Source organism: Nerophis lumbriciformis, linkage group LG01, assembly GCF_033978685.3.
Source record: "Nerophis lumbriciformis linkage group LG01, RoL_Nlum_v2.1, whole genome shotgun sequence".
NCBI lineage: Eukaryota > Metazoa > Chordata > Actinopteri > Syngnathiformes > Syngnathidae > Nerophis > Nerophis lumbriciformis.
In genome coordinates, this window is record NC_084548.2 from 74,843,919 (window position 1) to 74,866,874 (window position 22,956).

The 22,956-nt window shown below is 37.8% G+C and overlaps 2 protein-coding genes across 2 annotated transcripts in view; one reads left to right on the plus strand and one right to left on the minus strand.

The window, feature by feature from the left end:
* The window catches only part of tcea2 (transcription elongation factor A (SII), 2), a 58,539-nt gene extending 40,466 nt beyond the window's left edge, over positions 1-18,073 (minus strand). The window contains exons 1-3 of the mRNA XM_072914691.1: positions 17,915-18,073; positions 14,470-14,589; positions 2,332-2,394 (exon numbers count right to left, since the gene is read on the minus strand). Coding sequence (XP_072770792.1) covers positions 2,332-2,394; positions 14,470-14,538 — 132 coding nt within the window. The 5' untranslated portion in view covers positions 14,539-14,589; positions 17,915-18,073. The remainder of the gene's footprint in view (positions 1-2,331; positions 2,395-14,469; positions 14,590-17,914) is intronic.
* Positions 15,002-17,535, plus strand: LOC133614509 (E3 SUMO-protein ligase ZBED1-like). Its single transcript, XM_061972513.1, has 2 exons — positions 15,002-15,213; positions 15,803-17,535. The coding sequence occupies exons 1-2, from the start codon at positions 15,075-15,077 to the stop codon at positions 17,350-17,352; spliced, it is 1,689 nt and encodes a 562-aa protein (XP_061828497.1). The 5' UTR covers positions 15,002-15,074; the 3' UTR covers positions 17,353-17,535.
* Positions 18,074-22,956: the final 4,883 nt, after the last annotated feature.

The window sequence follows — 22,956 nt, forward strand, 5'->3', positions numbered from 1 at the left end:
AATGTAAACATTTAAAACTTTTAACATTTAACAAAATTAAAAGTAGCTTATTTGCTTTTTAATGTGCAAATATAAAAGTAAACATCCAGTGCAAATCTTAATATTCTGCAATAGTATAAGCATTTCAAAAGTAAAAGTATTGCTTATTTTGCTTTAAAATGTGCAAAAATAAAGATAAACATCCAATACAAAAAAGTGCAAAACGAAATATTCTGTAACAGTGTAAACATTTCAACAAAAGTAAAAGTATTGCTTATTTTGCTTAATAACACAACAATGATAGTATGATTAAAGTGAAAGTTAATTGTTGGTTTGTACATAGTATATGTAACTGTTAATGTTGTAAAAGGTATTTGCACAACTAATTAACGTTAGCGTTAAAGAGGAGCGCGTCTTTGTAAACACTGAACAGGCACGCCAAACGCGCCTCTCAGAGCGAAACAGTGTTTTAGTTTATGAATTTACAACGCAGATACAAATGACACATTCATGATTTTGTGTAATGATGACAACGTATACTCACGCGGACCATTGACTAGTTGATGGTGATGGCAAGAACGCTGTCGGGTGTTTTCTTTTCAAATGTTCCTTCATAGCCGTTGTGCTGCTATGATAGGCCATTTCCGCTCGACACAGTGTGCATACAACAACTGTCAAGTGTTTTGCTTTTTTCGCTGTGCTTATCCCACACTTGAAGGGATGTACCAATGCTGAATGTGGCTTCTGGATTTCACTCAAAAGACCAGACCGTAGTTACTTTTTCCTTTTATTTTCCTTTAGTTTGCAACAGTTTTTCCAACCAAGAAACAGCTTCTTTTTTCTTCTTTAGTCTTTTTAGCAGTCTTTAGCAGTGTTAATAGACTTTAGTTTCTTTAGCTGTCATTAGCTGTCTTTAGTAGCCTTTAGTAGCCTTTAGCTTCTTTAGTAGGTGAAAAACCTTTAAGGACAAAACACCACAAGATTAACATGCTGTAAAAAATCAATCAATTATCAATCCCATAATTTACAACTATTAATTAGGCTATCAAACAAGTGCAAGAAAATGGACACATCTTTTCCCTTTAAGTTAAAACAGATTTTAAATAAATTGTCTCAACATAAATGCACCAAGATACATATAAAATACATTTAACACCAGAAACACAATAGATAAATGCAGCAGAAAACCCAATATGCAAATACATAAATACCTAACCAATTAACCACCTATTTAGATACATATTTAAAATCCATATTCAATATAAATATATTATTAATTTAGCAGTGAAACACTCAATCTTAAACGCTGTCTACTGGTAGAAAAATGCCCCTTTTTCTACGCCCTCACCAACACAGTTAAATCCAACACTTTAAATTGAGCGACTTCACCCTCCTGATGAAGCAAACTGCTCCAACATTTATCAAACTAAGCAAAGAATATCAACACTAAACAACAGTTACATAACACACTGTGTGTATTTAGCCTCCAGACTAAGCACGCTACATGCACACAACCCCCCCCCCATCTCACCAGCGCAACAGGTGCGCCACACCCACGAAGAGAAATATTAAATCTTACATACTTTTGGCACAACTCTTGGTTATCTGTAATGAACTAAACCTTTTTCCACTCTGCGCTGGCGTCTTTTGTACTCCTTGATTTGACACAGCGGTCTAATTACCGGGCTCGCGCACCAGCAGATGAGACGGGAGCGCGCCGCGTTATACCTGCGCGCGAACGTAAACTGATCGGCTCTGATTTTATAAGCCGACTGGCCGAAATAATGCCGAATTATATACATTTCCTGGGGTTGCCTAGGTGAATAGGGATGCGGATGTGCTCTAAGATAAAATATAATTTTATTAAGTGGGGTTTGGCTGGTTGCTAAACAGCCACGGTTGCGAGCTCGCGCTTCAGCTGACGAGACAGCTGTTCACCGCTACAACATTATTAGGCCGTTTATTGAAATACTACCACACTTTTGACGACTTTTGGCGTGCTTTTTTTCCCTCGCTCGCACCGCTCGCATCATCTGCTTTGCGCTCCGCCATGACGGCAGTGTGACGTAAATACGCGACGCGTCGAAGCATAAAAACGACGTCGACGTATTTACGTAATCTTTGTAACGCGTTAGTCCCAACACTGGCTAAAACTGTCCTACATTTAAGAGTTCTGGCGCCACCTGTTGGTGTGGCAGGCACTTGACCGTCTTTGAACACGTTTAAATGTCGACATATTTTTTGCAAAGTATATGAAATGTGTTTTTTTTTTAAATGGCCGTCCACGTACTGAAACACACACAAATCGTGCCACATGTTGACTAACAACCAGAGGACCACGGCGTGTCAAACCTGCAGAGTCTCCAGACACATGGTCATGTTCTTTAGCTCCTTCAGCAGGTCCAATGAGCCGTCCTGCAAAACAACGACAACAACAACATGTGTAAATATTCCACATCGATTGTAAACAAAAAACATGGCCATCGACTGTAACAAGCTTGCATTTCTTTGCTTTTTCCATTATTCAAAACAAAAAATGATTCAAAATTCATTCATTATTATTTGCCTTTAAAGACTACAATCTGTGATTACTTTTTGAAAAGGATATTTAAAATGTTTCCCATACATTAATTTATTTGTGGCAGCCCACGAGAAATAAACTTCAATTGTCACAAATTTTCCGCTTAACAAAGCTCATGCGGTGTTAAGTTAGCGAGTATTCACACCCCTATAAAGAGTAAATGTATTTGAATTTGGATTTTTCACAGTCTGGGCTAAGGCTGAAACGACGCGTCGACGTAGTCGACGTCATCGGTTACGTAAATACGTCGACGCCGTTTTTGTGCGTCGGCGCGTCGCATATTTAAGTCACACTACTTTACTGTCATGGCGGAGCGCAAAGCAGACGATGCGAGCGAGGGGAAAAAAGCACGCCAAAAGTCGTCAAAAGTGTGGGAGTATTTCAATAAACGGCCTAATAATGTTGTTGTATGCACACTGTGTCGAGCGGAAATGGCCTATCATAGCAGCACAACGGCTATGAACGAACATTTGAAAAGAAAACCCCCGACAGCGTTCTTGCCATCACCATCAACAAGTCAATCGTCCGCGTGCGTATACGTTGTCATTATTACACAAAAACATGAATGTGTCATTTGTATCTGCGTTGTAAATTCATAAACTAAAGCACCGTTTCGCTCTGAGAGGCGCGTTTGGCGTGCCTGTTCAGTGTTTACAAAGACGCGCTCCTCTTTAACGCTGTGGAGAGGCGGCGGCGGCGAGCGAGTGGCGAGGCGTGGCGCGCCGGGAGCGACGCCGCAATCGTGCCCAGGTGCGCGATCCGCGCAGTTGGAAGAGAAAAGACTTTGTGTAAAATTAAAAGATTGTAAACCTGGCAAAGCCGTCTGGCGTTCAGTCTGTGGTCCTGAAAGAACCCCACGGCACAAGACGTGTCACAAACGCTAACGTTAATTAGTTGTGCAAATACCTTTTACAACATTAACAGTTACATATACTATGTACAAACCAACAATTAACTTTCACTTTAATCATACTATCATTGTTGTGTTATTAAGAAAAATAAGCAATACTTTTACTTTTGTTGAAATGTTTACACTGTACACTTTTTTGTATTGGATGTTTAGCTTTATTTTTGCACATTTTAGCAAATAAGCAATACTTTTACTTTTGTTGAAATGTTTACACTTGTTACAGAATATTTCCGTTTTGCACTTTTTTGTATTGGATGTTTATCTTTATTTTTGCACATTTTAAAGCAAAATAAGCAATACTTTTACTTTTTAAATGCTTATACTATTCCAGAATATTAAGATTTGCACTGGATGTTTACTTTTATATTTGCACATTAAAAAGTAAATAAGCTACTTTTAATTTTGTTAAATGTTAAAAGTTTTAAATGTTTACATTGTTACAGAATATTTTGTCATGTTGTTGTCAATGTTGACTGACTAGTGGCCATACTTTTTTTTTTGTAAATAAAAGCCATGCCTTTTGAAAAAACTGGCCTACATTTATTTTTTCCTCTTCATTTTAAATTAAAAAAAAAAATCGGTAAAAGGAAAAATAATCTATAGATTAATCGAAAAAATAATCTATAGATTAACCGATTAATCGAAAAAATAATCTATAGATTAATCGATAGAAAAATAATCGTTAGCTGCAGCCCTAGTCTGGGCTTTCCTGCTTAGGCTGCTGCCCCCGCGACCCGACCTAGGATAAGCGGAAGAAGATGGATGGATGGAGTACATATTCAGTTTGCTATAGAGGTTTATTCAATTCCAATGACTCTTTAAATATATGCATAACGTGTTTTTTTATTTTTTTTATTTAAATGAGTCATGGCCAAATATGTACAATAGATTGCAGTCCTGTGGGAAAGACTGGAATGTTCTATATGACCCAAGCGGACACTAATACACCATAAACAACAAATAAGGCTTAATATTAGCGTCACTTTTGCAGGTTAGCAGTACAAATAAACCACAGAAACATATATGCGCAAGTATCGCTGCGTAAAAATGACATAAGATGCTTTGTTTTAACTAGGGCTGCAGCTAACGATTATTTTTCTATCGATTAATCTATAGATTATTTTTTCGATTAATCGGTTAATCTATAGATTATTTTTTTTCGATTAATCTATAGATTATTTTTCCTTTTACCGATTTTTTTTTAATTTAAAATGAAGAGGAAAAAATAAATGTAGGCCAGTTTTTTCAAAAGGCATGGCTTTTATTTACAAAAAAAAAAGTATGGCCACTCAGTCAACATTGACAACAACATGACAAAATATTCTGTAACAATGTAAACATTTAAAACTTTTAACATTTAACAAAATTAAAAGTAGCTTATTTGCTTTTTAATGTGCAAATATAAAAGTAAACATCCAGTGCAAATCTTAATATTCTGGAATAGTATAAGCATTTCAAAAGTAAAAGTATTGCTTATTTTGCTTTAAAATGTGCAAAAATAAAGATAAACATCCAATACAAAAAAGTGCAAAACGGAAATATTCTGTAACAAGTGTAAACATTTCAACAAAAGTAAAAGTATTGCTTATTTGCTAAAATGTGCAAAAATAAAGCTAAACATCCAATACAAAAAAGTGTACAGTGTAAACATTTCAACAAAAGTAAAAGTATTGCTTATTTTGCTTAATAACACAACAATGATAGTATGATTAAAGTGAAAGTTAATTGTTGGTTTGTACATAGTATATGTAACTGTTAATGTTGTAAAAGGTATTTGCACAACTAATTAACGTTAGCGTTTGTGACACGTCTTGTGCCGTGGGGTTCTTTCAGGACCGACAGACTGAACGCCAGACGGCTTTGCCAGGTTTACAATCTTTTAATTTTACACAAAGTCTTTTCTCTTCCAACTGCGCGGATCGCGCACCTGGGCACGATTACGGCGTCGCTCCCGGCGCGCCCCGCCTCGCCGCTCGCTCGCCGCCGCCGCCTCTCCACAGCGTTAAAGAGGAGCGCGTCTTTGTAAACACTGAACAGGCACGCCAAACGCGCCTCTCAGAGCGAAACGGTGCTTTAGTTTATGAATTTACAACGCAGATACAAATGACACATTCATGTTTTTGTGTAATAATGACAACGTATACGCACGCGGACGATTGACTTGTTGATGGCGATGGCAAGAACGCTGTCGGGGGTTTTCTTTTCAAATGTTCGTTCATAGCCGTTGTGCTGCTATGATAGGCCATTTCCGCTCGACACAGTGTGCATACAACAACATTATTAGGCCGTTTATTGAAATACTCCCACACTTTTGACGACTTTTGGCGTGCTTTTTTCCCCTCGCTCGCATCGTCTGCTTTGCGCTCCGCCATGACAGTAAAGTAGTGTGACGTAAATATGCGACGCGCCGACGCACAAAAACGGCGTCGACGTATTTACGTAACCGATGACGTCGACTAAGTCGACGCGTCGTTTCAGCCTTAGTTTTAACTGAAATGTGACATCACAAATCAAAATATGGTTGAAAAATGTTCTCAGCGACCAAAGCAGATGATAATACACCATAAATAGTTTTCTTATTTATCGCAACTTTTTGTGTGTCTTCCTGGTGGAGTGGTTTTACTTGCATTATCCACCTACTTTTAATTTACATTTTAAAATATATATCAGCACATACCTGCCAACTTTTGAAATCAGAAAAACCTAGTAGCCAGGGTCCAGGGGCCGCAGGCCCCCGACAAAGTCCTGGTGGGGGGTTCAGGCTTCGCCCCCCCGACGCAAAATGATTATTAGCATTCAGACAGGTTAAAATGTTGCTAAAACCATCACTTTTCTATCAGTCACAGTGACTTTTCAAAACAAAAATATTACAGCAAAAATCATATGGGTTGATTGACATGTTTATTCTGTAAGCTAACTTCAATAGTTTGAAATTATTTTGACAGTTAATGCCAGTTATCCTGTCAACCTTTCACAAGACTTCAATTTGTTCATTGAAAGTATAAACACTTTTTACAGTAAACAAATGGTAAAACAGTACTAAACAATTCCATTAAAAAAAAAAATTGGTGTCATTATTAACTTTCTGTCCAAGCTTGTATAATCTACTGCCTTGTTCAATTGTAAAAAATATTCTGTGCCTAAAATTCACATTTCTATCACAATGATCATACTGTAAACATGGTAAGCTAACTTCATTCAAATTAATAGTCCTGTCAATAGCATGGAATTACAATTCAAATGTAGTTTTTTTGTAAGCCTTTCAAAAGAATTCAAAATATGAAAAATGAATGAACATTAATTGAAGCCATCAGACACTTGAAAAGTGGCACATCACATCTCTAATGTCATCATTTGAACTTTTCAACAGAAATAGCACTGCAAAAATATGAAGGACATACTTCTGTATTTTGGTAGTTATGCTGTCAACATTTAACAAGATTTCTTCAACTTGGACTTGAAAGCATAAATAGTATAAACACTTTTAACAGTATAACAGTACTAAACAATTCCAATAGATAACATTGGTGTCATTACCTTTTTGTGGCTAAAATCCAAATTTATTCTAGTCCATGCTCAATTATTGCCTCCGTAAATAAAACTTCGGCATTTATCACATCCAAAGAATCTGTTTGGGCGACGAAAAACGTTGAAAGTTTTCCACTTGTATCGCTAGCAACGGCATTAGACTTGTGTTTTTTTGTCCCAACGTGGTCTTTTACATCGCTAATTCCTCCGTGTCCGATCGAAAAATCTTGTCTGCACAAGGTGCAATTCGCGTAGTTTTCACCCTTTTTGGAACGGATAATTATTCCCGGATAGGCTTTTGAATATTCTTCACGGAATGACTGCAGTTTTCTTTTCGGTTTAAGACTCGTTTGCCATTTTTCTCCGGCTGATTCCATGATCGTTCGCTCGTTTGGAAACTCGTGCTTGGCAGCTGTGCTATAAATAGCCTCGCGCATGGCATTGGGAATGGCTCGATAGGAAGTTACGGGAAGCAGTGTCGATTGTCATTGTTGTTACGCGATTTCGTGAATAAAACTTTAAAAAAAAAAAAAAAATTTTAATTAATGAAAAACCGTATTTTTTATCACTGCAACCGTAACCCGGAATAGGTTGATGAAAACCGTACTAATTACGGGAAAACCGGAGTAGTTGGCAGGTATGTCAGCATCCTAACTCAGCTGAAATATCAAAATATGGGACTATAAATATACATATATTAGTCATATTTCATAAACTTGCATTTAGTTTTTATTTTATTTTTATTATTGCTGTAACATTAACACAAGCGCTTTGTTTTAACTGAACTATGGCATTGCCCCTTCAAAATAAGACCCCATCGATAGTCCAAACTAGGGATGTCCCGATCCGATTTTTGGATCGGATGCCGATATTTGCCAAAAAATGCGTATCGGCAAGGCATGGGAAAATGCCGATCCAGATCCAGTTAAAAAAAAACATTCGCTCCGTGTTTTCCAACGCACATATTTAAATAATACTTTTCTGCTGCTCCCTAATTTCCGTTCCGCATTTTCCAGCACACCTTCAACACATCCACAGGTCTGTGGATTCTCACGCAGTTGCTTTTAGCTGCTGGCATTACACGACAGGCTCTTCTCACTCTTTCCTGTGTCTCCCTCTCACAGACAGCAAGCGCACCTTCTTACACACGTCACATACTGTCACGTCATATACGTATACGTCCTCTCCCAGCAGAGAGGTAGCAGCATGGCTAACGTTAGCTGTGATGCTAGCGCAGCCGTGTGACCAACGCTCCCTCTAAGGTGCGCACTGCAATTGCGCACTGCTCAAACGTCCTCTGCGCATAGCAATTATATGCCACGCACAAAATCAAATAAAAAAATTAAAGCTGCAAGCAGCATTGGTCGGGCCCGCATATTTGGCAGGTGCTAGTCCTAAATGTCCCAATACTTTTGTCTACTTTTAGTCTGAAGTGTCCCAAGACTTTTGTCTAGTGTACCTACCTTGTCTGCATTGTGTGGGCACGTTGGTGCTTCCTGCTTTTAAGCAGCCATCTTAAAAAAACAGCAGCGCAGCAGCATCAGCGCAGCGGGTCTTTGAAGGGTCATAAAATCAAAACCGGAGCAGTTAGAAAAAAAGCGCTTCTGTCATTGTAATCGCAAGGGTTCAATCTCTCTCCTGTGTTAGTTTGAAGGCGAAACGACAAACGCGCTCAGAGGAGATTGTTTTTGAAGGAAGGTGACCGATTTTTACAAAAAATTTGTTTTGAAGGGGGAATAGCAAACTTCCTGTTGATTTTTGCCGGGGGTTGTCAATTTATGAAATGTAGGTCTAAGTGAGACCTACGGAGAGGTTTTTGTTTCATGTCTCTCCGACCTTCCCAGTGGGAGTTACAGGCAGTTTTGTCATTATTTTCTTCCGAGGAGCAGTTTTTTCTCCGTTTTATTCAAAAATTGCGGTAGAGCGCAATTTTTAAATTTGGGGTTAGTTTTTTTCATTAGATCACAATTTTTGCCAGTCCTGATGTGTGCGTTCAGTTTGGTGAGTTTTGAAGCATGTTAAGGGGGTCAAATTACAGCTGAAAGAGGCAAAAGTGACTGATTTTACTAACATTTAGTGTTGAAGGGGTAATAGCAAACTTCCTGTAGATTTTTGCCCGAGAAAATAAATTAATAAAATTTAAGTCTAAGTGAGACCTACATAGAGGTTTTTGTTTCATGTCTCTACGACCTTCCCAGTGGGAGTTACAGGCAGTTGTCATTTTTTTCTTCCGAGGAGCAGTTTTTTCTCCGTTTTATTAAAAAATTGCGGTAGAGCGCAATTTTTAAATTTGGGGTTAGTTTTTTTTATTAGATCACAATTTTTGCCAGTCCTGATGTGTGCGTTCAGTTTGGTGAGTTTTGAAGCATGTTAAGGGGGTCAAATTACAGCTGAAAGAGGCAAAAGTGACTGATTTTACTAAAATTTAGTGTTGAAGGGGTAATAGCAAACTTCCTGTAGATTTTTGCCCGAGAAAATAAATTAATAAAATTTAAGTCTAAGTGAGACCTACATAGAGGTTTTTGTTTCATGTCTCTACGACATTCGTACGGGGCGTTAGAACAAGTTTACTTGGTAGGGGGCGCTAGAGCGCAATTTTGAGTTTTGGGGTTTGGTATTTTTACCAAAGAGTTTTGTTCGAGTTTTTTTATGTGTGCGTCAAATTTGGTGAGTTTTGAAGCATGTTAAGGGGGTGAAAGTAGTGCGCAAAGCTGCGGAATAAGAAAGAATAATAAAACCTTAGAATAACAATAGGTCCTTATGTCCCATTGCATAAGGACTCCCTTCGGGCCATTGCGGGCCCTAACAAAGCTGCGGAATAAGAAAGAATAATAATAATAATAATAAAACCTTAGAATAACAATAGGTCCTTATGTCCCATTGCATAAGGACTCCCTTCGGGAGTCCTTTTGCAATGGGCCATTGCGGGCCCTAATTAAACCTTACAAATACAATAGGTCCTTATGTCCCATTGCATAAGGACTCCCTTGGGAGTCCTTATGCAATGGGCCATGCGGGCCCTAAATAAGCGCATAACAATTTTCGACACACGGACACGACAGAGAAAACAGTTTTCGTCATCATTGTTCAAATATTGCGACGTCTGTCGAGACGCTTATCTCCATTCGGGGCCACACGTCCACACCATCAAAATGCTGAGGCAAACATTTCCAGATCAACACCGTATGAAAAAATTCGTGATTTTTTTTTTGTTGTGATTTCCTTCTCTGCATGAAAGTTTAAAAGTAGCATATATTAATGCAGTATGAAGAAGAATGTTTTAATGTAGACATGCAAGCCTTGAAAGAACATTTTGAAAATCAAGACCACATTACCTGCAAATGGGTGCATTTCTACCCTATATTTTAACTTTAGATTTATTCTCATATCAAACTCTTTTGGCTGTCTTTTTGACACTTACATCCACACCCTGGATTATAAATAATGTAAATAATTCAATGTGATGATCTTGTGTGATGACATGATAGTATATATCTGTATCATGAATCAATTTAAGTGGACCCCGACTTAAACAAGTGTAAAAACTTATTGGGGTGTTACCATTTAGTGGTCAATTGTACGGAATATGTACTTCACTGTGCAACCTACTAATAAAAGTCTCAATCAATCAATCAAAACACATAGAATCATCATACTGCTGTGATTATATGCATCAAGTGTTCATTCAAGGCTGAGGCAAAATATGGAGATATATATCGTGTATCGCAATATGGCCTTAAAATATCGCAATATTTTAAAAAAGGCCATATCGCCCAGCCCTAGTTCAATGATGCCATTTCTGTTTGTCATGTATAATTGTGTCTATTTTGTGTTTATCCTTGAATAAACAGGTCAGTTTCTTGTTACCAACCATTGTGTATTATTCAAACTCCCCTAATTCAGCTGGCTAGTTGTTATCAAGAGTACTAAAACCCTTTTCAACATGATTCTGACAACTAAGTAGGCTAAATAACTTTAAACTAGTGATGCATCGGCGCATGCGTCGAGCTCATAGAGCAAAACCCTGTGCCGGTGCGCGTACCGCTTTTAGAAAGTCACGTGACCGATCATGAGCTGTTTTGGTCACGTGACCGATACGCCAACTGTGTCGCACTGACGCCTCCTCTGTGCCCTGTGAGCGTGTCTTTTCTACAGCCGGTGAAATAATAACTAAGAAGAGAAATCGTCTAAAATGTAATACGTCGGAAATATTATTTTTTTTTATAAAAATGTGTAAAAAATAAAATTAAAAAAATTCCCAGTCCACAATCATCCACAACACGTTCTCTTAGATTTCCATGTTATGATACATGTTCACATTATTTATTGACTGTATCTAAAAAAGATAAAAAATATATTTTTATTTAAATGAAGATATGAAATAATCCTAAATGAAATACAATGACTTGGTTTATATTATTGTATATACTAGGGCAGGGGTCACCAACGCGGTGCCCGCGGTCACCAGGTAGCCCGTAAGGACCAGATGAGTCGCCCGCTGGCCTGTTCTAAAAATAGCTCAAAGAGCAGCACTTACCAGTGAGCTGCCTCTATTTTTTACATTTTAATTTACTAGCAAGCTGGTCTTGCTTTGCTCGACATTTTTAATTCTAAAAGAGACAAAACTCAAATAGAATTTGAAAATCCAAGAAAATATTTTAAAGACTTGGTCTTCACTTGGAATAAGCGGTAGAAAATGGATGGATGGATGGGTCTTCACTTGTTTAAATAAATTCATTTATTTTTTTACTTTGCTTCTTATTACTTTTAGAAATACAATTTTAGAGAAAAAATACAACCTTAAAAATGATTTTAGGATTTTTAAACAAATATACCTTTTTACCTTTTAAATTTCTTCCTCTTCTTTCCTGACAATTTAAATCAATGTTCAAGTAAATGTATTTATTTTTTATTGTAAAGAATAATACATATTTTAGCTTCTGTTTTTTCGACGAAGAATATTTGTGAAATATTTCTTCAAACTTACTATGATTAAAATTCAAAACAATTATTCTGGCAAATCTAGAAAATCTGTAGAATCAAATTTAAATCTTATTTCAAAGTATTTTGAATTTCTTTTAAAATTTTTGTTCTGGAAAATCTAGAAGAAATACTGATTTGTCTTTGTTAGAAATATAGCTTGGTCCAATTTGTTAAATATTGGGCACCTGACAGTTTTGGCCGTTTTGACATCTTGTGTTGATTTTTTGATGTGGTGACGTCCAAAAAGAGTCATGATACGGGAAGGGAGGGGGCGCACCGTGCGGGGGGAGGAGAGGGGGGGGCGTAATGTTGTAACAAATAATATTTCTATTAAATAGGCTTTACTTTGCATTTTAATTAACGTGGGATTATTTGTTGTATTTAGAAATAATAATACCAACTTTTATTTTTTATTTTTTTCTCTCCAACATTTGTGGCACTGGCGTGGCGCCCCCTGATGGACGGCGCCCTTAGCATTTGCCTATACGGCCTATGCCACGGGCCGGCCCTGCATGCTCGGATAGGCCAGTATCGGTATCGGTCAGTATCGGTATCGGATCGGAAGTGCAAAAACAATATCGGTATCGGATCGGAAGCGCAAAAACCTGGATCGGGACATCCCGTGTCCAAACACACTACCACCAAAATAACAAAAGTTGGGTTATTATATTATTTCAGACAGTAATATTTCTAGAATATTACCTTGCTCATGCAGCTGAACTGACCTTAAATTCCATGTGTGATCAGAGGTGGGTAGTAACGCGCTACATTTACTCCGTTACATCTACTTGAGTAACTTTTGGGATAAATTGTACTTCTAAGAGTAGTTTTAATGCAACATACTTTTACTTTTACTTGAGTATATTTATAGAGAAGAAACGCTACTTTTACTCCTCTACTTTTATCTACATTCAGCTCGCTACTCGCTACTAATTTTTATCGATCTGTTAATGCACGCTTTGTTTGTTTTGGTCTGTCAGACAGACCTTCATAGTGCCTGCGTTTCAACAAATACAGTCACTGGTGACGTTCACTCCGTTCCACCAATCAGATGCAGTCACTGGTGACGTTGGACCAATCAAACAAGAGCCAGGGGTCACATGACCTGACTTAAACAAGTTGAAAAACTTATTCGGGTGTTACCATTTAGTGGTCAATTGTACGGAATATGTACTGTACTGTGCAATCTACTAATAAAAGTTCCAATCAATCAATCAAAAATGTGAAGGAAAAAAGACCCTTTTTTTAATTTCAACCGTACTTCCCGTCAAAAGCCTAAAGACTGACTGCACAATTCCTGTCTTCACAATAAAAGTGCCGCTCCATCGCGCCTGCGCTTTCAAAATAAGAGTCTCCGAAAGCCAGCGCAAACAAGCTAGCAAGGGACGGAGCTTGCCGCCAATGTATTTCTTGTAAAGTGTATAAAAACGAATATGGAAGCTGGACATATAAGATGCCAAAAACCAACCACTTTCATGTGGTATTAGACAGAAAGGAGGAACTTTTTTTCTCCTCCATTTGAAAACATGGACGTTTGTCATCACTACTGTCTGATTACAATCAATGCAAGTCATCAGAATCAGGTAATACACCAACTTATATTCTTGTCTTCATGAAAGAAAGGAATCTATATGTGTTAAACATGCATGTATATTCATCAAAACACTATTAACATGTAAACAAAAACGGCAAAAAAAATATATATAAATTATATACTGTATATATCAATGTATGTATATATCAATGTATATATATATATATATATATATATATATATATATATATACATATATATATATATATATGTGTGTGTATATATATATATATATGTATATATGTGTGTGTGTGTATATATATATATATATATATATATATATATATATATATATATGATATGTGTGTGTATGTTACTCATCAGTTACTCAGTACTTGAGTAGTTTTTTTACAACATACTTTTTACTTTTACTCAAGTAAATATTTGGGTGACTACTCCTTACTTTTACTTGAGTAATACATCTCTAAAGTAACAGTACTCTTACTTGAGTACAATTTCTGGCTACTCTACCCACCTCTGTGTGTGACTATAAAGTTACCCTTTTACTTTCCGAATTTGAAACAATAAATCAAGTTTAATGCATTTTTTAAAAAAAAAGGTATAAACATACCTGCAGAAATATTAGAATAAACATTTTTATTTGATTTCTTCGTCATTTACTCTTTATTGAAAAAGTCATTAGAATGCAGAACAATTCTTGCTTTTATTAAAAGGTGTTTGAATGTAAACATTTAGATATTGTTGTGTTAAAAGTGATTGCAGGTGCGTAGTGGTTTGATCGACAGTCGTCTGGACCAATCACAGCTCAGCATTAGTTGTCTTTGTGACGAAGGCGTTTTTTTTTTTTTGCTGATGCCAGCTTTTTTTATTGATTTTTTTTTTTTCCCCCCAGGAGGGTGGGGGCCAAAGAGGGACAACAATTCATTCACTCACCGTGTTCTTCTTGTGGACCATTTTGTCCAGTTTTTTGGCGATACGCTCCACGTCCTGGTTCTTGGCCATGTCGAGCAGACTCTCACAGGCGGCCCTGCAGCGGCTCCATGGACGCAGAGGACCAGTATTAGGGATGTGCGTATCGATCCTGTGGTATCGATATATCGATACTCACACGCTACTCATTTGGCATCACTTTTCTGAAAAAAGTATCGATATAAACCAAAAAACGGCGTGTGGGGGGTGCAAGCATCACTTTCAGATGTTTTTGATTACTTACTTAACTTACTATGTGCTGGGACACCCCTGTACCTGGCAGAGTATAGAGCTGGCCCAGTCACGTCACAGGAGACAGCGAATGAGCGTCGTCAACGTGCAACACACACACACAGCCAGCCGACAGCGATGCAGCCAGGCCAGGAGGTCAGCACGGCCACGGATGCGGGAGCCGGAGGAAAGGAAAAGCCAGAGACGCGATAATGGCAGACAAGAAAAGAAGCGTGGTATGGTGTTATTTTTCACCAGTCGACAAAGCCACGGCGCGGTGCGAACTGTGTGACAAACAAGTGCCACACAGCAGCAACACCAGCAATTTATTCAAACATATGAAGACCACACATCCCGAGAGCCACAGCGAGCTGGTAAAAAGACAGGCTCACGCTGCTGTGAAAGAACCTGCACCGCCACCCGCAGCCCGGCAGAAGACCCTGCACGAAAGTCTGCAAAAAAGCCAAGTGTATCCAGGTAGCCTACAGACAGTTAGCGTCCGACCTTTGACAGTGTAGTGATAAAGTCTATAAATATTCCGATCACAATCTACTAATAACAGACACTTCAGGTGAAGGGGGAAATTATATCCAGTGTTGTCCAATTGTTGACTTAAAACAGGCATTGTTTTTTTGTTTTTTTTTAGTAATGTTTACTGAATATTTTTGTTTAAATTATTATCCTAAATTCAAATAATTTCCACACAGGGGAATTTACTGTTAGTTGAAAATTGCTTGAGTACAAGATAAGAAAGAGATAAAATGTGGAGATTCTTCATCTTTGCATTACAGTTTTATTTTTTTCCAAGAAAATCTTGAAATATATGATTGAATTGATTTTGGTTTTAATCTGTAACATGATTTCTTACATTTCGAAAACATTAGCCTATTTCATATTTCATTAATTTCTAATTATATCACAAACTTTAAAAAATAACTGCAGCTTCTTGCGATTCGGATTTGACAGTTAATTGGAAAACCCTAATATCTAATTAAATCCTTAATATCTTTTATAACAAATACATTTTATCTTCCTTATTGTGACATGAAAATGTTATTCTTTTCAGATGAGTCTCAAAGAGCACGTGAGATCACAACAAGCCTTGCCAAAATGATTGTGAAGGACTTGCAACCCATTTCAATAGTAGAGGACCAAGGTTTCCGGCATTTTATGAAGGTGGTAGATCCTCGATACCAGATCCCTAGTCGGAAATCCATGATGACAGGTGAAATTCCCAAACTGTACGAGCATGCACAAAAAACAGTAAAGGACTCCATGCAATCAGCAAGCAGTGTGGTTTTAACAACCGACATGTGGACTGCAAGAACCACTGAAGGTTATTTGACTCTGTCAGGACATTTTATTGACAAAGACTGGCAGATGCAGTCTTGCAATCTTGCAACAATCCATGTAGCTGTGCAGCACACAGCAGACAATATATCTGAACTCCTCAAAAAAACAACTGATGAATGGGGCATCACCAGTAAGGTTCATGCGGTTGTTACAGACAATGGAGCCAATATGGTCTCTGCTGTGCGTAAAACTTGTTGGAAACATATTCCTTGTTTTTCTCACACACTCAACCTCATTGTGAAGGACTCCATTAAGGCTGACACAAGTCTTGAGTCCAGCTTGGAGAAATGTAGTGCCATTGTTCGGTTCTTCCATCACAGCACCAGAGCAACTGACAAGCTAAAAGAAGTACAAAATCAGTTGAATTTACCACAGCATAAACTAATCCAATCAGTGGATACTAGATGGAACTCTGTGTTGTACATGATTGACAGACTGTATGAGCAACAACAAGCCATCACAACAACACTTTGTCTTCTCGGGAGAAACAACATGTGCCTATGTGATGAAGAATGGTCCCACATCAGGCAGGCCAGTGATGTCCTCAGGCCTTTTGAAGAGGCCACCAAGGAGGTTTCAGCAGAGCAGTATGTCACGATTTCCAAAGTCATACCTCTGGTCTGTCTTCTTCTCCAGAAAGTAACCACATCTGCTGACCAGGGTAACAGTCTGGCTTCACAACTTGCTGCACAATGCAAGCGAAGGTTCCAAAACATTGAACACAACCACACTCTTGCAGCCAGCACCTTTTTGGACATTCGCTTCAGAAACATTGTGTTCAGTGATTCTGCAAATGTGGAGATGATTAAATCACGGATCATCACAGAAATGCAAGCCCTGGCCTGCGCTGAAACACAGTCAACGAGACATGAGGCCGCCGCGACTGCATCAACTGTGACACAAGAGTCACCTGCTGAGTGCTCATCATCCAAGGGAATATGGCAGGAGTTTGACAGTCGTGTTCTGGCTTTTCAGAGCAATCGCACAGCAAACACAGATGCGTATGTTGAAATGAGAAGATACATGGAGGAAAAGGTGATCCCAAGGAGTGAGGACCCTTTGGTTTGGTGGAAAAAAAATGAAACCACATTCCCAATGCTGAACAAAGTTGCGAAAAAATACCTTGGAACTATTGCAACGTCTGTTCCAGCAGAGAGACTCTTCTCTAAGGCCGGAGAAATAATCAGCCAGAGGCGTAATCGTATCAAAGCAGAAAACGTGAACATGTTACTTTTCCTGAACAGCAATCTGAGACTTCAGTAAAGTGTGACGTTTGACGACATATCTCGAGCACACTAAAAGTGTGATGGTGTCAGACATTTTTTCAAGTTCATTTTCTCAGGGAACTGTCTTGCGTATGCAGGTTTATAGGACAAGGAAATCCTAGTTTATTGTGATAAGGAAATTATTGACTTTGCTTCAGAGAAGTGTTATAAGTTTACTTCCACAAAGAGGTTTGAAACATAACATTGTTATGAATAATTGTTTTTTTAAGGTTTTTCTACCAATACTTTTTTTTTGAGAAATAAGAAAAGTGAAAATGTGTATATTTTTGTTTATATTTAATTTATTTTTCATATTTATGTTATTTATTTTAATTTTACTTTTATTACATATTGACCATAATAAATGTGGTATAAATGTTCTGTATTTGTCTTGTGAGTTGTCTTAAATAATAACAATAGTAATAATATTTTTGACTGACAAAAATTGCAATAAGAAATTAATGGTATTGGTATCGGTATCGGTATCGGTATCGGTGAAAATGCAAGAAAAAGTATCGGTATCGTATCGAATCCTAAAAGTGTGGTATCGCCCATCCCTAACCAGTATACACCGCGGCGTGTCCTCTTTATGGCGGGGGGGGGGGGCTGAGAGCCGGCTCGCCCGGGGCATGCTGGGACTCGTAGTCCATATCCGGGTTCCGGCTCGGCGCTAATTGGCGGCGGAGGTTTTTCTTCTTTATTTTAAAATGTCTGTTTGAAAGTAAATGCATAAACTCCCATCCTCATGTTGTATTATTACTACTAGTAGTGTTACATTTGTATTAGTATTAATGCTATGTTATTTGTAACGTAAATATAGCTCGTTAAAGCAGCGCACTTCCGCACTACATGTCATGTTGTTTCTGATTAAAATTTTCCCACGACAATGTAAAATATATTTCAATTACATTAAAATCTAAATGAGAGTAAATTAGATTTGTTACGTCTTTAGTTTAAGAAGAAGCAAAAAAAAATATTACATTTGGTGGTCACCAAATTGCACTGGAAAATGCGCCATATCGACACACAATGGACTTCCGGTTCCTCCTTTCTTCTAACATAGTTAGCTTCGTTAAACACTGCAATATAAAATATATTTAATGTTACGTCTTTAGTTTAAGAAGAAGAAGAAGCACAAAACATATACAATTTCGGGGTCACCGAATTGTGCTAGAAGTTGCGCCATATCGACACAAAAATTGACTTCCGGTTCCTCCTTTCTCCGAACATTAAACACCGAAACACGACAAATGACTTTTTTTCCTCCTCACCTTCTAGAAACATTCCGTGGCAGATGTGATTCCCCCAAAGAGGTTTGGAGAGAGTTATGTCGTCTTAACTTCATTCAGTTCATTGACATTTGTAACGTAAATATAGCTCGTTAAAGCAGCGCACTTCCGCACTACATGTCATGTTGTTTCTGCTTAAAATGTTCCCACGACGATGTAAAATATATTTCAATTACATTAAAATCTAAATTAGAGTAAATTCGATTTGTTACGTCTTTAGTTTAAGAAGAAGCAAAAAAAAAAAAATATTACATTTGGTGGTCACCAAATTGCGCTGGAAAATGCGCCATATCGACACTAGGGTGACCATTTCCATGATACCAAAAAGGAGGACATTATGCGGCATATCAATAAATGACTATGGTGTACATAGGACTCTGGTATACTCTTATTTATAGTACAATTTTGAGTGGTTTAAAGATGATGTTTGTGTGGCTGAATAGGAAAAAATATTAAAGTCAAGTGTTTTTTTAACAGTATTTGTATTTATTCAATACATTGTGGTGTTCAAAAAGTGACCACTGAGATGAATCTTTTCAAGTGCAGAGTGCCACAAAGCATAACATGTGTGGACTTAAATGTAGTTAACATATATAATTAAAAAAAAAAGCCACAAAAATGTTTCCACATCAACATCAAGGCTGCTTGCTGCATATCTGGTTGCGTTATGCAGAATATGGGCCAAACAGTTTGCAGGGAGCACATCTTTTTGGCTCAGTTTCAGCTTCTGATACACACTGTTATGTTTGCCACAATTGACACTGGCATTGTCTGCTGCATATGCAGACATGTTTTTCACCTCTAAGCCAGACATCTCAAGTTTTGCCAGCAGCTGGTTTGTTATGGCTTCTGACGTTTCGTTGCTGTCACTATAAAAATCCAACAGGACATGTTGGATGCCTTCATCAAAGTGAAAATACCTTACCACAATGGGAAAACACTTGTTTGTTCCTTTATTTGAGGCGTCGGTTGCCACGGAAAAGGGTAGGTTGTTTTCTTTTATGTAGTCGGTATGTTCCTGTACCGAATAGTGAGCGATGACGTTCTCGCACAATGCCTTGGCTTTTGTTCGGCCACAGGCCATCCCTTTAGCTGTGGGATAGTCACTGAAAATCTCCCGGTCCACTTTCATGTCACAGTCTAAACTTCTGTAGGACTGGTGATGCTTTACAGCAGTGGTTCTCAACCTTTTTTCAGTGATGTACCCCCTGTGAACATTTTTTTAATTCAAGTACCCCCTAATCAGAGCAAAGCATTTTTGGTTGAAAAAAAGAGATAAAGAAGTAAAATACAGCACTATGTCATCAGTTTCTGATTTATTAAATTGTATAACAGTGCAAAATATTGCTCATTTGTAGTGGTCTTTCTTAAACTATTTGGAAAAAAATATGTAAAATAACTAAAAACTTGTTGAAAAATAAACAAGTGATTCAATTATAAATAAAGATTTCTACACATAGAAGTAATCATCAACTTAAAGTGCCCTCTTTGGGGATTGTAATAGAGATCCATCTGGATTCAGGAACTTAATTCTAAACATTTCTTCACAAAAAAAGAAATCTTTAACATCAATATTTATGGAACATGTCTACAAAAAATGTAGCTGTCAAGACTGAATATTGCATTGTTGCATTTCTTTTCACAGTTCTTTTTGACAGACATTTTAGTGAGGGTCAAACCATCATGGCATGGGGGAAACTCTGGCTTTATGGTAATGAATGGAATAGCCTACTTGATTTGATGTTCAGTTTATGAACTTACATTACATGACATACCCCCAGGGTACCATTTGAGAACCACTGCTTTACAGCATGGTACACCTTGCAGAGCTCCGCAGCAGTTATCTTGTCATCCAGGGGCGACGTACGAAACTTCTTGAAAAAATGTCCTCATTGAAGAGGTACCTGCCGCACGTTTATTACTTTTATGTTTATCCGTACCCGCATGCCGTTCAATTGCAGCTTTCCCCTGACTACTTACGTCGACATCACATCGACAAAGTGTGCAGAAGCCATGGAATGAGTCTCGGCTGCTTTTCGTTATAAATTCGTGCTCTTTTATCCATTCAGAATTAAACGAGGTCTTGCGTTTTGGCATGATGCTAACTTTCTGTCAATGTTATGCCACATGGACCCTTGTTTACTTTTTTAACCAATGATAAGCAGATTTGTATCCGACACAGCTCTTAGCCAATCATTTGATACGTTACTGCGTTGGGGGCATTTTTTACGGTCTTTGATTGGCTATCGCGCTGCAGCCCAGCAAAGATGAAAAAACTCAGCTCTTCAAGCCTAGTGCCTCAAAAAGGAGGACAAATACATGTCCGGCTTGATGCTGCGCCGGACGCCGGACAGGGCATTAAAAATCCGGACTGTCCGGCCTAAATCCGGACACCTGGTCACCCTAAATTCGACACACAATGGACTTCCGGTTCCTCCTTTCTTCTAACATAGTTAGCTTCGTTAAACACTGCAATATAAAATAGATTTAATGTCACGTCTTTAGTTTAAGAAGAAGAAGCACAAAACATATACAATTTCGGGGTCACCGAATTGTGCTAGAAGTTGCGCCATATCGACACAAAAATGGACTTCCGGTTCCTCCTTTCTTCGAACATTGAACACCGAAACACGACAAATGACTTTTTTTCCTCCTCACCTTCTAGAAACATTCCGTGGCAGATGTGATTCCCCCAAAGAGGTTTGGAGAGAGTTATGTCGTCTGAACTTCATTCAGTTCATTGAAATTTGTAACGTAAATATAGCTCGTTAAAGCAGCGCACTTCCGCACTACATGTCATGTTGTTTCTGCTTAAAATGTTCCCACGACGATGTAAAATATATTTCAATTACATTAAAATCTAAATTAGAGTAAATTAGATTTGTTACGTCTTTAGTTTAAGAAGAAGCAAAAAAAAAAAATATTACATTTGGTGGTCACCAAAATGCGCCATATCGACACACAATGGACTTCCGGTTCCTCCTTTCTTCTAACATAGTTAGCTTCGTTAAACACTGCAATATAAAATACATTTAATGTTACGTCTTTAGTTTAAGAAGAAGAAGAAGCACAAAACATATACAATTTCGTGGTCACCGAATTGTGCTAGAAGTTGCGCCATATCGACACAAAAATTGACTTCCGGTTCCTCCTTTCTCCGAACATTAAACACCGAAACACGACAAATGACTTTTTTTCCTCCTCACCTTCTAGAAACATTCCGTGGCAGATGTGATTCCCCCAAAGAGGTTTGGAGAGAGTTATGTCGTCTGAACTTCATTCAGTTCATTGAAATTTGTAACGTAAATATAGCTCGTTAAAGCAGCGCACTTCCGCACTACATGTCATGTTGTTTCTGATTAAAATTTTCCCACGACGATGTAAAATATATTTCAATTACATTAATATCTAAATTAGAGTAAATTCGATTTTTTTTTTACGTCTTTAGTTTAAGAAGAAGCAAAAAAAAAAATATTACATTTGGTGGTCACCAAATTGCGCCATATCGACACACAATGGACTTCCGGTTCCTCCTTTCTTCTAACATAGTTAGCTTCGTTAAACACTGCAATATAAAATAGATTTAATGTCACGTCTTTAGTTTAAGAAGAAGAAGCACAAAACATGTACAATTTCGTGGTCACCGAATTGTGCTAGAAGTTGCGCCATATCGACACAAAAATGGACTTCCGGTTCCTCCTTTCTTCGAACATTAAACACCGAAACACGACAAATGACTTTTTTTCCTCCTCACCTTCTAGAAACATTCCGTGGCAGATGTGATTCCCCCAAAGAGGTTTGGAGAGAGTTATGTCGTCTGAACTTCATTCAGTTCATTGAAATTTGTAACGTAAATATAGCTCGTTAAAGCAGCGCACTTCCGCACTACATGTCATGTTGTTTCTGCTTAAAATGTTCCCACGACGATGTAAAATATATTTCAATTACATTAAAATCTAAATTAGAGGAAATTAGATTTGTTACGTCTTTAGTTTAAGAAGAAGCAAAAAAAAAAATTACATTTGGTGGTCACCAAATTGCGCCATATCGACACACAATGGACTTCCGGTTCCTCCTTTCTTCTAACATAGTTAGCTTCGTTAAACACTGCAATATAAAATATATTTAATGTTACGTCTTTAGTTTAAGAAGAAGAAGCACAAAACATATACAATTTCGTGGTCACCGAATTGTGCTAGAAGTTGCGCCATTACGACACAAAAATTGACTTCCGGTTCCTCCTTTCTTCGAACATTAAACACCGAAACACGACAAATGACTTTTTTTCCTCCTCACCTTCTAGAAACATTCCG

Coding starts and splice junctions, on each gene's coding strand:
- LOC133614509 (XM_061972513.1), top strand. CDS start 15,075: ATGAAGACCACACATCCCGAGAGCCACAGCGAGCTGGTAAAAAGACAG. Junction 15,214..15,802: donor AAAAAGCCAAGTGTATCCAG/GTAGCCTACAGA, acceptor TATTCTTTTCAG/ATGAGTCTCAAAGAGCACGT.